This window comes from Hemitrygon akajei, chromosome 14 (assembly GCF_048418815.1).
Source record: "Hemitrygon akajei chromosome 14, sHemAka1.3, whole genome shotgun sequence".
Taxonomy (NCBI): Eukaryota; Metazoa; Chordata; class Chondrichthyes; order Myliobatiformes; family Dasyatidae; genus Hemitrygon; species Hemitrygon akajei.
In genome coordinates, this window is record NC_133137.1 from 106915019 (window position 1) to 106931542 (window position 16524).

Sequence of the window (16524 nt, forward strand, 5' to 3'; positions counted from 1 at the left end):
TCTCTACTCTCTTTCTTGAATAAAGGAACAACATTTGCAACCCTCCAATCCTCCGGAACCTCTCCCATCCCCAATGATGATGCAAAGATCATCGCCAGAGGCTCAACAATCTCCTTCCTCGCCTCTCACAGTATCCTGGGATGCATCTCATCTGGCCCCGGTGACTTATCCAACTTGATGCTTTCCAAAAGCTCCAGCACATCCTCCTTCTTAATATCTACATGCTCAAGCTTTTCAATCTGCTGCAAGTCATCACTACAATCACCAAGATCCTTTTCCATAGTGAATACTGAAGTAAAGTATTCATTAAGTACCTCTGCTACTTTCTCCGGTTCCACACACTTTCCCACTGTCACACTTGATGGGTCCCATTCTTTCACGTCTTATCCTCTTGCTCTTCACATACTTGTAGAATGCCTTGGGGTTTTCCTTAATTCTGCCTGTCAAGGCCTTCTCGTGGCCTCTTCTGGCTCTCCTAATTTCCTTCTTAAGATCCTTTCTATTAGCCTTATAATCTTCCAGATCTCTAACATTAACTAGCTCTCTGAACCTTTTGTAAGCTTTTCTTTTCTTCTTGACTAGATTTATTACAGCCTTTGTACACCACGGTTCCTGTACCCTCCCATAACTTCCCCGTCTCATTGGAACGTACCTATGCAGAACTCCACACAAATATCCCCTGAATATTTGCCACATTTCTTCCGTACTTTTCTCTGAGAACATCTGTTTCCAATTTAAGCCTCCAATTTGCTCCCTGATAGCCTCATAATTCCCCTTACTCCAATTAAACACTTTTCTAACTTGTCTGTTTCTATCTTTCTCCAATGCTATTGTAAAGGAGACAGAATTATGATCACTATCTCCAAAATGTTCTCCCACTGAGAGATCTGACACCTGACTAGGTTCATTTCCCAATACCAAATCAAGTACAGCCTCTCCTCTTGTAAACTTATCTACACATTCTGTCAAGATACCTCCCTGAACACACCTAAAAAACTCCATCCCATCTAAATCCCTTGCTCTAGGGAGATGCCATTCGATATTTGGGAAATTAAAATCTCCCATCACGACAACTCTGTTATTATTACACCTTTCCAGGATCTGTTTCCCTATCTGCTCCTTGATATCCCTGTACTATTGGGCGGCCTATAAAAAACACCCAGTGAAGTTATTGACCCCTTCCTGTTCCTAACCTCCACCCACAGAGACGCCATAGACAATCCCTTCATGGCGTCCATTCTTTATCACCTGCTTATCCTCCCTCTCGCACTGTCTACAAGCTTTCTCTATTTGTGAGCCAACCTCCTCTTCCCCAGTCTCTTCAGTTCGGTTCCCACCCTCCAACAATTCTAGTTTAAACTCTCCACAGTAGCCTTCGCAAATCTCCCCGCCATCATATTGGTCCCCCTGGGATTCAAGAGCAACCTGTCCTTTTTGTACAGGTCACACCTGCCCCAAAAGAGGTCTCAATGATCCAGAAATCTGAATCCCTGCCCCCTGCTCCAATCCCTCAGCCACGCATTTATCCTCCACCTCATCCTATTCCTATTCTCACTGTCGCGTGGCACAGGCAGTAATCCCGAGATTACTACCTTTGCGGTCCTGCTTCTCAACTTCCTTCTAACTCCCTGTAGTCTTTTGTCAGGACCTCTTCCCTTTTCCTATCTATGTCATTGGTACCAATATGTACCACAACCTCCAGCTGTTCTCCCTCCCACCGCAGGATATCTTGGACGCGATCAGAAACATCCCGGACCCTGGCACCTGGGAGGCAAACTACCATCTGAGTTTCTTTCCTGCGTCCACAGAATCGCCTGTCTGACCCCCTAACTATAGAGTCCCCTATCAGTACTGCTTTACTCTTCCCTTCCCTATCCTTCTGAGCCACAGGGCCAGACTCTGTGCCGGAGGCACGGCCACTGCCGCTTCCCCCAGGTAGGCTGCTCCCCCCCCCAACAGTACTCAAACAGGAATACTTATTGTCAAGGGGCACAGCCACAGGAGTACTCTCTGGTACTTGACTCTTCTCCTTCCCCCTCCTGACTGTGACCCACCTGTCTGTCTCCCGTGGCCCTGGTGTGACCACCTGCCTGTAACCCCTTTCTATCACCTCCTCACTCTCCCGAACCAAGCGAAAGTCATCGAGCTGCATCTCCAGTTCCCTATCTCTGTCCCTCAGGAGCTGCAGCTCGACACACCTGGTGCAGATATGTCCATCTGGGAGGCTGGGGGACTCCAGGACCCCGCACATCTGACAATGAGCACAGAACACCGGCCTCGTCCCGTTACCGCCTAAGCCCATTGAGCCAAAGCCCTATCACTCTGCTGCCTCTCACTCCGCTGCCTGCTTGATATGGCGGTCTCCTTTTTAAACTTTTTGCTGACATCACATGCCTGCCAGTCTCGCCTCTCTTTTACCCGAGTAGTAAAAAAACCTCCCCTTCGCTCTGAAAAATCAGCCGTTCACTCGCAGCCTTCTTGCCGTTTTTAGGCCTCTTATCTGAGAAACAATGTGCTGAACTGGACAGGGTTCAAAGGAATTCACAAAAATGATTCCAGGATTGAATGGTTTGTCATATGAAGAGCGTTTGATATCTCCGGGCCTGTATTCACTGGAGTGCAGTAGAATGAAGGGTGACCTCATTGAAATCTATCAAATGGTGAAAGATCTTGAAAGAGTTGATGTGAAGAGATTGTTTATTATGGTGGGTGAGTCTAAGAGCAGAGGACATAGCCTCAGAATAGAGGTAGTATGTCCTTTTGGTACGGAGATGAGGAGGAATTTCTTTAGCCAGAGAGTGGTGAATCTGTGAAATGCTTTGCCGCAGGCAACTGTGGAGGCCAAGTCTTTGTGTATATTTAAGGCAGAGGTTGATAGATTCTTGATTTTTCAGGGAATGAGGGATACAGGAAGAAGGGAGGATATTGGGGCTGAGAGAAAATTGCATCAGCCATGAAGAAGTGGTGGAACAGACGCAATGGCCTAATTCTGCTCCTATGTCTTACAACAATGTCTACGCTCCCTGCTTACCTTCACTCTAGTCCAGGAAAGAGGACTACCGTTTCAACTAGCACTGTAAAAGAGCGGTATTCATTTATCCTTTAGTTATTGCTTCCATCTGCAGTGTTGATGTTAACTTTCAGTTGGTGAGTTTTAGTTAATGGCTCTGTTGGTCTAGACTTTATTGTTTTTCCTTTAATTCTGCACGGTTCTCATTAAAGCCCGTGAACTGCTGACCCGCTTCAGTGTCTCTCTCTCCACACTTGGGCCATAACCGCATATCATGCCACTTGCTCTTCAAACATTACTTTCCTGAACTAATTAAATATTTTTCATGTGCATCTGCCTTGCCAAATGGCTGCTTGCAACATTTGGGAATTAATCCACATTTCCAGGATCTTGCTGTGAAACTTTAATTCTGGAGGGCATTTTACAGAGCTTTTTTTATCTCCTGGATGATGTGTTTAAGGGTCATCCTCTCACTTGCTTCAATGAAAGTGCTGATGATGGCTTGGAGCCCAGATTCTGAGCATGCCAAGTATTAATTGCTCAGTAGAGTTTTGATACCTTCTAGCATGTAGTTGCTGAAGGCAGAACAGCTTCCCGTCCGCCCTACTTCTGTGGGAAACCTGATGGAGGCGAAGCACAATATTGCAGTGAGAAAATTTGAGAAATGTGTTGGGGCAATGATGTTGCCTTGTGTGACACCAATCATCTCTAAGAATGATTTTGTTGCAGACCTGTTGGTTAATATCACACGTTGCAAACTGCTGTGCAACAAGCATGAGACGGAAACAAATTTCTTTGGGTCATTGAATATGAGAATATCCCACAGTTGTAGTAGTCAATAGCTTTATTAAGGTAGAGGGCAGCAATGGGCACCATCTGATGCTGTTCCCTGCATTTCCTTGGAGTTGCCAAGTTCATAGGAGTGGAGAGAATTAGAGGGAATGTCTACAGAAGGGTGCAGATCAAAGTTGTCATGATAACAATTACATTAAAAACCCAACTGTTGTAAACAGGAAAGAAAAACAAACGATTTATCACAGATTGGTACAGTCACATCTTTGAAGAGAGAAAAAAAGAAAAGCAAGTGGTTACCTGAAATTATTAAATTCAATATTAAGTCCTGAAGGCTGCAACATACCCAGATGGAAAAAGAGATGCTATTCCAATAGTTTACACTGGAATTGTCTGGAGCATTGTAGAAAGTTGAAGACAGACATCAGAAAGAATTAAAGCAAAAGGAACTGAATCTTGGTGTTATTCTAGTGACTGAATAGTGGTTCGGCAACATGGGCACCCAGTTAACTTTTGTTTTCTCCTACATAACTAATTCAATCTTTTTAATAGCTGAACATTTCAATCCTGCCAAGATTTTCATATATCTCTTCTGCACCTTCCTGACTACAATAATATCTTCCCTGTAGACTGACCAGAGCAGTATGTAGTACTTAATACTTAAAACTGATTGTTTATAATCCACCAGTATCTCTGCTCAGATTCATACCTCATGTTCAATGAGTAGGACGAAAGATTTTGATTGTTTTTTAAAGAAATCTTCAATGGACTCACCGTAGCAATTCAAAGCTCTTCTAAAGTGCTCATGAACTCTGTACTATTAAAGATTCTATTTAATCTCCTTTATCCTCCTATGTATAGTGATCATACATCAATTCAACCCATCTACTTAAACTTAACGGGAGCTGGTTACACCTGGCAAAAAACGGTAAAGCACATTTATACAATTCACTTCAAATATTTCACTGGTCATTTTTTCCCTTTCACGTTCATATGGTTATGTTAGGTTTGGAATTATCACTGTTCTCTTAAAACTGCAAATTTACCATTCATTGAAGCATGACTGTTTGAGACAGCATCAACACACAAAAACACCATGAGAAATAAAATGGCATTGTCAAGTTTTAAGAGAACGACTTACCTGTTTTCCTTCTGCGTACAGAGGCTTGGAAAGAAAAGAATTGAGGTGTTAGGCTGGAATGGAGAAATGAATGACAACATATACAAGTCTGAACTCTTAGGAATGGGTTCGTGTTCCATAACAAAACACAGAACTTCCAGTTAAGAAGACAAACAGCCTGGACTGAAAACTGTTAATAATGCAGGGCTAGAATCAACATGAGGTCTTAGAATGTGGTGTGTTCTGCCCCATTGTGCATTATGTAACAACAGTGAAAGAGAAACATCACAGAATTTTTTGGTGTACCTCAGAACCAATGTTCCCTCTAATTTGTAATGACCAATGTGCACCAAAATCTTCTGCTGTACGATATTTTGCTGAGTGACAACAGCATGTGCGTACTGAATTTTATATATGGAGGTATTCATTTTAAAAGCTAGTAAAACACTGTCAATAAGAACTTTGATCTACTCTGGGTCTGATAATTTTCGCTGTCATTCATCTGGACTCTCACAAAACATATATAGCAGGCCTGCAGCGGGTAATGAACAATTTTCTCATCAGATCTTTTGCATACCATCCATATGTGAACTGTCAAGTTTCCAAATAACACTCTACTTCTTCCCACTTGCAAGTTCTCCAGCAACTTCTGCATCAGAACAATACACACAGGTAACACTAGTTTTTGTATTATACATATGTAAATATTTCTCGTATCTGCACATTACTGACCTCATGGGTTTTTGGTATAACAGTTTCTACTGTTTTACTAAGCCATTCCACTTGAAATAAACTAGCATTTCTATTGTGCTTCACACCCTTTGCTTCTTTGGAATTTAACATGGTGAGTTCAATAAAATCAGTATAAATAAGTCAGTTCTAAAATCTGCAGACAAATCATTGCAAACTCCACATTGTTAACACTGCCCACATCAGAAACTGGAAAAGGAAAAGTGACTGTGTACGATTGTGAAACGTATTTTACGTGCTGATGAGGTAGAGAGTGACAACCTTTTGTGTTCAGTTTCAATTCCTTTGTGCGCTAGTAGCAAAAGATGTCTGCGTACACACACGCACCTCAGAGGGAACATTGCTCAGAGCCAAAGTTCAAAGTAAATTTATTGTCAAAGTATATATAGGTTACTATACACAACATGGACATAAATTTTCTTACTAAAATCCAGTATCTGCTTAAAAACAATTAGCCCAGAATTTACATTAGATGTCTGCTAAGTTTCATTGATTTGGAAAATGTAAAAATAAAGGATCCTCCGTAGGATGGTGTTAGTCACAAACAGGCTGCAGTATTTACATCTGTTAGATCTAATTAAAAAGGAAGATGAGTTTCTTCTGAGTGCAATTCAATGGATCTATTTCTAGGAGGTGCTGGCAGAATTTGCAGTGCAGACATACATTATCCAAACATAAATTCTTTCACTCATCTCACTTTCTTGACTTGTTTGACCATAAGACATAGGAACAGAATAAGGCCAATCGGCCCATTGAGCCTGCTCCAGCATTCCATCATGGCTGAATTATTATCCCTCTCAACCCCATTTTCCTGCCTTGTTCACTAAAATAAGACCATAAAATATAGGAAGAGAATTACTAAGATTAATAAGACCATAAGACATAAGAGCAGAATTGGGCCAACTGGCCCATCAAGTCTGCTTGGCCATTCAATCATGGCTGATACTTTTCTCTATTGCCTCCTCAACCCCAGTTCCCAGCCTTCTCCCTGTAACCTTTAATGCCATGTCCAATCAAGAACCTATCAATCTCTGCCTTAAATACACCCAACGACTTGGTCTCCACAGCTGCCTGTGGCAACGAATTCCACAAATTCACCACCCTCTGGCTAAAGAAAATTCTCCGCATCTCCGTTTTGAAAAGGCGCCCCTCTATCCTGAGATTATACCCTCTTCTCCTAGACTCTTCCAACAGGGGAATCATCCTTTCCACATGTACTCTATCTAGGCTTTTCAGCATTCAAAAGGTTTCAATGAGATTCCCTCTCATCCTTCGGAATTCCAGCGAGTACAGATCCAGAGCATTCAAATGTTCCTCGTATGATAACCCTTTCATTCCTAGAATCATCCTTGTGAACCCCCTCTGGATCCTCTGCAATGCCAGCACATCTATTCTAAGATAAGGAGCCCAAAACTGTTCACAATACTCAAGGTGAGGCCTCACCAGTGCCTTATAAAGCCTCAGCATCACATCCCTGTTTTTATATTCTAGACTTCTTGAAATGAATGCAAACATGGCATTGCCTTCCTCACCACCGGCTCAACCTGCAAGTTAACCTTTAGGGTGTTCTGCACAAGGACTCCCAAGTCCCACTGCATCTCAGATTCCTGGATTTTCTCCCTGTTTAGAAAATAGTCCGCATATTTATTTCTACTACCAACGTGCATGACTATGCATTTTCCAACATTCTACTTCATATGCCACTTTCTTGCCCACTCTCCTAATCTGTCTAAGTTCTTCTACATCCTACCTGTTTCCTCAACACTACCTGCCCCTCCACCAATCTTCATATCATCTGCAAACTTGGCAAAAAAGCCATCTATTCCATCATCTAAATCCTTTATATACAGCATAAAAAGAAGTGGTCCCAACACTGACCTTTGTGGAACACCACTAGTCACTGGCAGACAACCAGAAAAGGATCCTTTTATTCCCACTCGCTGCCTCCTACCAATCAGCGATGCTCTAACCATGTTAGTAACTTTCCTGTAATACCATGGGCTCTTAACTTGGTAAGCAGCCTCATGTGTGGCACTTTGTCAAAGGCCTTCTGAAAGTCCAAATATATAACATCCACTACATCCCCTTTATCTATCCTACTTGTAATCTCCTCAAAGAATTGCGACGGGTTTGTCAGGTAGCAAACTCTGCTCCTCGGATGGCATGTTGTCTCCCAGGTGCCAGGGTCATGGATGTCTCAGATCGCGTACATGACATTTTGGAGAGGAAGGGGGAGCAGCCAGAGGTCTTGGTACATATTGGTACCAATGACATAGGAAGGAAAAGCAAAGAGGTCCTGAAAAGAGATCTAGAGAGCGAGGTAGAAAGCTGTGAAGCAGGACCTCCCAGGTAGTAATTTCTGGATTGCTGCTTGTGCCACGTGCCAGTGAGGGTAGAAACCGGATGATTTGGCAGATAAATGCGTGGCTGAGAAGCTGCTGCAAGGGGCAGCGCTTCAGCTTCTTGGATAATTGGGATCTCTTCTGGAGGAGGTATGACCTGTTCAAAAGTGACGGGTTGCACCTGAACCTGAAGGGGACCAATATTCTCACAGGCAGGTTTGTTAGAGCTGTTGGAAAGGGTTTAAGCTAACTTTACAGGGAGGTGGGAACCAGAGTGAAGGGACTCAGGAAAGGACGGACGGTAAAAAAATTAAAGATAGCGTGCAGTCAGACTGTCAGGAAGGGCAGGCAGGTGATGGGACTTAGTTGCAGCCAACAGGCTGAGTATCAAATCATTAGGGATGCAGAATCAGAAAGGATAGCAAATACAGTACTCAAGGTGTTGTTTCTCAGTGTGTGGAGAATAAGAAATAAGGTGAATGATCTTGTTGCAATATTACAGATCGCCAGGTAGGATGTTGTGGCCATCACTGAATCGTGGGTGAAGGATGGTTGTAGTTGGGAGCTGAGGCTCTACTGGTAAAGAATGGCAGCAAATCAGTAGAAAGATGTGATAGAGGATCGGAAGATGTTGAATCCTTGTGGGTTGAGAAGGGAAGTCAAAGCAATTGTAAAAGCAAAAGAAAGGGCATACAATAAAGCAAAAATTAGTGGGAGGATAGAGGATTGGGAAGCTTTTAAAAACCTACAGAGAGTAACTAAAAAAATCTTTAGAAGGGAAAAGATGAAATATGAAAGCAAGCTAGCAAATAATATCAATGTGGATAGTAAAAGTTTTTGCAAGTATATTAAAATTAAAAGAGAAATGAGAGTGGATATAGCACCACTAGAAAATGAGGCAGGAGAAGTAATAGCGGGGGACAAGATGGCTAATGAACTAAATGAGTATTTTGCATCGGTCTTCACTGTGGAAGACACTAGCAGTATTCCTAATGTTGTAGTGTGTGAAGGAAGAGAAGTGGGAGCAGTTGCTGTTACAAGAGAGAAGGTGCTCAAAAAGCTGAAAGACTTAGTCACCCAGACCAGAGGAACTGCAACCTGGGGTTCTGAAAGAGGTAGCGTTAGAGATTCTGATGACATTAGAAATGATCTTTCAAAAATCATTGGACTCTGGCATGGTGGCAGAGGATGGGAAAATTGCAAATGTTACTCCACTCTTAAGAAAGGTGGAAGGTAGCAGAAAGGAAATTATAGAAACATAAAAACATTGAAAACCTACAGCACAATACAGGCCCTTCGGCCCACTAAACTGTGCCAAACATATCCTTACCTGAGAATTTCCGTAGGGTTACCCATAGCCCTTTATTTTTCTGAGCTCCATATACCTGTCCAGGAGTCCCTTAAAAGACCCTATTGTATCCGCCTCCACCACCATTGCCAGCAGCCCATTCCACGCACTCACCACTCTCTGCATAAAAAAATTTACCCCTGACATTTCCTCTGTACCTACTCCCCAGCACCTTAAACCCGTGCCCTCCTGTGTCAGCTATTTCAGCCCTGGGGAAAAAGCTTACCCCTGACATCTCCTCTGTACCTAGTTTCAAGCTCTTTAAAACTGTGCCCTCTCACGCTAGCCATTTCAGCCCTGGGAAAAAGCCTCTGACTTTCCACATGATCAATGTATCTCATCATCTTATACACCTCTATCAGGTCACCCCTCATCCTCCGTCGCTCCAAGGAAAAAAGGCCGAGTTCCCTCAACCTATTCTCATAAGGTATGCTCCCAAATCCAGGCAACATCCTTGTAAATCTCCTCTGCACCCTTTCTATGGCTTCCACATCCTTCCTGTAGTGAGGCGACCAGAACTGAGCACAGTACTCCAAGTGAGGTCTGACCAGGGTCCTATATAGCTGCAACATTACCTCTCAGCTCCTAAACTCAGTCCCACGATTGATGAAGGCCAATGCACCATAAGCACAGAGTCAACCTGCGCATTAGCTTTGAGCGTCCTATGGTCTCGGACCCCAAGATCTCTCTGATTCTCCACACTGCCAAGAGTCTTACCATTAATACTATATTCTGTCATCATGTTACACACTTGGACACAAAAGGGACTTCCAGGCATGCAGAAGTTTAAAATAATGTCTTTATTTACCTTTCTGGAAATACCGGAACACAAGCGCATCAGCTTACCATACATGCTGCGGGGCCATCCCCGACTACTCAATCACATGCACAATGCCGTCTCCCAGAACCCCTCAGCTGCCCCCAAGTGCCTGTATAAGCTTTGCTCCTCGTAACCATCAATAAACCTACTAAAATATTACTGTTGCTAGTGCAGCTGAACATTAATCAAATTGTGAATCAACAAAATAACAAACCAAAGCAATAAAAATAATATGACCATCATATAAGAAAATTAGGGGGGTATCCAGAGTCCATTAATATGCTCCACATTACTATAGGTCCCACAATCATATTTGACCTACCAAAATGAACCACCTCACACTTACCTGGGTTGAACTCCATCTGCCACTTCTCAGCCCATTTTTGCATCCTATCAATGTCCTGTGGTAACCTTTGACAGCCCTCCACACTATCCACAACACCCCCAACGATTGTGTCATCAGCAGATTTACTAACCCATCCCTCCACTTCTTCATCCTGGTCATTTATAAAAATCACAAAGAGTAGGGATCCCAGAACAGATCCCTGAGGCACACCACTGGTCACCAGCCTCCATGCAGAATATGACCTATCTACAACCACTCTTTGCCTTCTGTGGGCAAGCCAGTTCTGGATCAACAAAGCAATGTTTCCTTGGATCCCATGCCTGCTTACTTTCTCAATAAACCTTGCATGGGGTACCTTGTCAAATGCCTTGTACATACGCTCAAACACAGTAGCTTCTAACTTGCTGACAGTAATTCACAACACCGTTTTCAGCTATACTCTGATACAGGTTCTACTGAGTCCACAGCAACTCCCCAGCACTTACTGCAGAGACGGCACTCCACTGATCTGTGCCATGCTAGACCTGACACTAGGAGATCTTCTCCACTGATTTCAAAGCGTTTGAGAGGAAATTGGGCTGCAGTGACTCTGACAGCGGCTTGGGAAAAGGCCGTTGGGCAACAGTCTGGATGCAACTGTTCAATCAACAGAATGGCTTTGGGTTTTGCACTGGTGGGACAATATTAACTCCATAAACAATCAAACGTCAGAAGAGTCTGCCTGATTCAAGGGTAGGGAAATACTGGGACATTAAAACAGACGGCTAATTGCCCCAGATTCTGGCAGAACAGCTCAGAGTTTCTGAGAATAAATGTGTATATGGGGAGGTGGGGTGGCAGAGCTTCATTTGAAGAAAAATGAAAAAAAAAACATTTAAAAGTGGAAGATAATATATGTCTCTGAAACCCGTATAAGAAATAGATAAGGTCGGACACCCTTTAGATAATATCAAAGCAATGCTCTGAGGACGACTTCAGAGTGCAAGGTTGCAGGATAAACATATGTGGTATTCACATTGTTTGACATCTCTGCAGATGATTAGTCGTTCCGTGAATAACTGTATCATAGCATTTGATGATCCAGAACAGATGTTCAGAATATGTTTCCTCTATAGTTTTGATTTTTGTAAAATTCAGTCATGCAATGCACAAAAATGTGGCATCACAGGAGTGTCAGACGGTGAGTACTTCCAACAAGAAGGAGAGGCTAAGCACCTATCGACAGAGTCACAGAACAGAACCAGGCCCTTCAGCCCACTTAGTCAGGGCTGAACCACCAACCTGCCTAGTCTCATCAACCTGCAGCCCTCCATACCACTTCCTTCCTTTTATCTATCTAAATTTCTCATAAATGTTGAAATCAACCCCACATCCACCACTTGCACCCACACCTCATTCCACAATCTCACCACCCTCTGGGTGAAAAAGTTCCTCCTTAAAACTTTTGTGACCAAAACTGCATACAATACTCCAAATTAGGCCTCACCAATATTTTATACAATTTCAAACTACTAGCCCAACTCTTGTACTCAATACTTTAATTTATGAAGGCCAAAGAGGCTAAAGATTTCTTTATGACCCTATCTACTTGTGACACCACTCTCAAGGAATCATGGACCTGTATTCCCAGATCCCTTTGTTCTACAGCAGTCCTTGGTTCTCCACCGCTTACTGTGTTTGACCTACCCTGGTTGATCCTCCCAAAGCGCAACACCTCACACTTGTCTGCATTGAATTTCATCTACTATTTTTCCAGCTAGTGCAGATGCCGCTACAAGCTTTGATATCCTTCCTTGCTGACCACCACACCCCAAATCTTGGTGTCATTTGTAAATGTTCCAGTTTACCACATTATCATCCAGATTGTTGATGTAGATAACAAAGAACAAGGGACCCAGCACTGATCCCAGTGACACTCCACTAATCGCAAACCTCAATGTCAGAGAGGCAACCACTTCCTGACTTCTTCCGCAAAGCTAATGTCTAATCCAATTTACTACCTCATCTTGAGAGCCTACTTGACCAACCTCCCAGTGCAGGGCCTGGTCAAATGCCTCACTAAAGTCCATTTAGACAATATCCAGTACCTTGCCTTCATCAACTTTCCTGGTAAGTTTCTCGAAAAACTCAGTAAGACTGGTTAGACACGGTTTACCATATACTATTCTTAATCAGCCCATATCTATCTAGATACTTATAAATCCAGTCCCTTAGAATACTTTCAATAACTTTTCCACTACTGATGTTAGGCACACCAGCCTGTAATTCCCTGGCTTATTCTTAGAGCCTTTAAGCTATTCTCCAATCCTTCGGCACCTTGTCCATGGATAAGGGTGATTTAAGTATCTCTGCTACACGGTGGCATCCGTTAGTCTTGCGAGACCATGGATCTGCACCTGGAATGGTTTCCAGGGCACAGGCCTGGGCAAGGTTGTATGGAAGACCAGCAGTTACCGATGTTGTCCAAGGGAAGGGCAAAGGCCGATACAGCTTGGCCATAGTGTCGTTGCAGGAGTCGCCAGAACGAGGTTGAAGGCAACGTCGGACTGCCTTAGGGACTCCAGCTCCGGATTTGTCCTCAGGGTTTACTCCCGAAGCCTTTCCCATGAGCGAGTATGGCCGTAAGGCAGCGTTGGTTTGAAATCAAAGTTTCCCCTCTCTTAGATGGACTGCCTTCCCAGGCTGACGAGCTCCATCTACCCGAAGCACTGGTTTTAAGGCGCCAGGACCCACCTTTGCCCCTTCTCCTGTCAGTAGAAACAGTTCCGCTGGGCTTAGAGGCTAAGCCACACGAGAAGGCCAGGAGTTGGACTTGGTTGTCAGAGGCTATTTGAGGTGCATGCCGTGAGGAGCATATCTCTGCTAAGGCCCCTGCAATTTCTGCACCAGCGTCCCACAGGGTCCAAGGGAACCGATTGTCAGGCCCTGGGGATTCATCTGTTCTAATTTGCCTCAAGATAGAAACACTTCCTCTATAATCTGTATAGGCTCTACGACCTCGCTGCTGTTTTGAGTCACATCCATAGATTCTGTGTCCATTTCCCGAATAAATACAGATGCAAAAAATCCACTTAAGATCTCCCGCATCTCCTTTGGCTACACGCATAGATTATCAATCAGATCTTCCAGAGGACCAATTTTGTCCCTTGCTATGCTTTTGCTTTTAATATATCTGTAGATGCCCTTAGGACTCTCTTCACCTTGTCGGCTAGAGCAACCACATCTTCTTTTAGCCCTCCTGATCTCTTCCCTAAATGTTCTCTTGCATTTCTTGTACTCCTCAAGTACCTCATTTATTTCTTCCTGCCTTTACCTGCTATTTACTTCCTTCTTTTTCTTAACAAGGGCCTTAATATCTCTCGAAAACCAAAACTCCCTAAAAGCTTTTATACTTGTCTTTTATTCTGACAGGATCAAACAAGCTATGTAATCTCAAAATTTCATTTTTGCGTATTTACCAAGTACACTTTTGCCGGAAAACAGCCTGTGCCAATCCACATTTGTCAGATCCTTTTTGATACCATCAGACTTGGCCTTTCTCCAATTCAGGTGCAAACTGACCCTTCTGTACAGGTCCCACCTTCCCTGGAAGAGAGCTCAATACTCCAAAAATCTGAAGTCCCTCCCTTCTGCACCAACTCTGTAGCCACATGTGTAACTGTACGATCTTCCTAGTTCTGGCCTCACTAAGATGTGGCATGAGTAGCAATCCTGAGATTACAACCGTGGATGTCCTGTCCTGTAACTTAGCACCTAACTCCCTGAACTCACTCTGCAGGATCTTGTCACCCATCCTACCGTGTCATTGGTACCGACAAGGACCACAACCTCTGGCTGCTCACCCTCCTACTTAAGACTCAACCTGAGATGTTCCTGACCCTGGCACCGGGAACGCAACAAACACCTGGGAATCTTGTTCTTGTTCATAGAACCTCCCTTCTGTTCCCCTAACCAACAAATTCCCCAAACACGAGGAAATCTGCAGATGCTGGAAATTCATACAACACACACAAAATATTGGAGGAAAATTCCCCTATCACTTCTGCCTGCCTCTTTCCCCCTCCCCCTCTTCTGAGCCACAGGGACAGACTCCATGCCAAAGACCTGACTGCTGTGGTATTCCTCTGCTAGGTCACCTCCTCCAACAGTATCCAAAGCAGTATACCTGTTGTGGAGGGGAATGGCCACAGGGGTACTCTGCACTAGCTGCTTATCCCCTTTCCCCCTCCTGACAGTCACCCAGTAACCTGTATCCTGCATCTTGGGTGTAACTACTTCCCTGTATATCCTGTCTATCGACCCCTCAGCCTCCCGAACGACCAGCTCCAACTCCAACTCCTTAACACGGTTTGTTAGAAGCTGCAGCTGCATGCAGTTCTTGCAGATGTAGTTGTCCGGGACCCTGGAGGTCTCTCTGCCTTCCCACATCCTGGAAGAAGCACATTCCAGTACCCTGCCTGGCATCCCCACAGTTCTAAATGTGAAATAATAAATAATAAATAAATAAATAACAAAAAACCAAAATAAATAACAAAACCAAAATTGGCCTATGTTCTCTTTGCTGAAGCGCTGATGAGTCAAAGCCCACTCTAACTCTGGCCCACTTGGACAATGGCTGCTCAATATTTGAGGATATTACCACCGCACAGTAGCCCAGCATCAAATGGACGTCACTATTGACCAGAATCTCAAGTGAAGCAGCTGCATTAACACTGTGAGAGCCCTCAGTATCCTGTAACTCACTTCCTGACACCCAAAGCCTTTCCAGCATCAACACAGCTTTCCTGGACAATACTGACGATGGTCGGTACCATTCAGCCTGCTTGATGGACATCCCACCCATGACCGTCACCCATCGTAGGGTGCGGTGCGTACCATCTATAAAATGCATTGGAGCCTATCACTGTTGGATTGTGATGTTTTAATCCAAGGTTCTTTTACAAGTCAGGAAAGAGGTACAAAACTTGTTGCTTCACAGTTGTTTTATTGGGAGATGACAGAACAAAGGAAACAGGAACCAAAGAGATTGGGGTCTATCAGCTGAAGAGAGAAGGGAAGCTTACATGGTGCTACTTTGCGATTCCACCCTTTTATAGTACAAAAGTAAGGCAAATTGTATTCAAATTTGTGGAGTTAACCAATTAGAAAGTCACTATTCAAATAATGCAGAACAAAGAAGCTTCCAGAGATTTCCAGAGCTATATGTTGTACTGTATAGACACTAGGGGAACACTGAACTTTCTTAATAAATTGTTGTATGAATATAAAAGACAAGCAGATAACTAATTGTTAAACTGCAAAGTAAGTATCAATTACAAACATCACCCAGCTGCTCTGACAGCACCTCTCAAAATGGTGTGTCTACCACCAAATTGGACATGGCGGCAAGCCCAAGGGTACGCCATCATATTGCACGCCAACCAGCTTGAAAATGTCACGCTATTCCTACACTATCACTGGATCTACGTAAATCCTGAAACTCTCCTCCAAAGCACAATGGCTGTTGGAGATAATGGCTCGCCTCCGACTTCACAAGGACAGTGACTACTGACCTTGATAGTGAAGCCAGTCCAATGAAATATAGAAATGAAGGGATTTCAGAACGAAGCACGACTATTCTTCTTAAAAGACAGTGGCTTACAATTCATTAGAGCATATACAGTCAAGGATTGCTGTTCTTTGTAACATATTCAGGTTCTACTAACTAAAATAAAGAAAGAAAGATCTGCACATATATAGTGGCTTTTGGGTGAATTTCTGAAAGCACAAGACTGGAGTCTCCATCCCACACACCTGTCAAAGTGGTAGCAATGCTAATGAGACTGTCAATTGCCTTTTTCATCTGGAACGGGATACAGTAGCCCTTGTTGAAGCTCTGCCCAAGCAGCTGTCTAGTACAAGTTTTTGTGATTGTTCTTGAGGATGTATATTGAAATGGCATTGACTGTTGCTGGAAAGTTATCAGCTTGGTGAAAGCTGTAACTAGGTGCCGCAGA

At 43.6% G+C, this 16524-nt stretch overlaps 1 protein-coding gene across 3 annotated transcripts in view; it reads right to left on the minus strand.

Moving 5' to 3' along the window:
• The window catches only part of shank3a (SH3 and multiple ankyrin repeat domains 3a), a 1154364-nt gene that overhangs the window by 74041 nt on the left and 1063799 nt on the right, over window positions 1–16524 (minus strand). For 2 of the 3 annotated variants that reach the window (XM_073066893.1, XM_073066892.1), the window contains exon 20: window positions 4944–4967. The exons of the other annotated variant lie outside the window; for it this stretch is intronic. In XM_073066893.1, the coding sequence (XP_072922994.1) occupies window positions 4944–4967 (24 nt within the window). The remainder of the gene's footprint in view (window positions 1–4943; window positions 4968–16524) is intronic. 3 annotated transcript variants of the gene reach the window in all.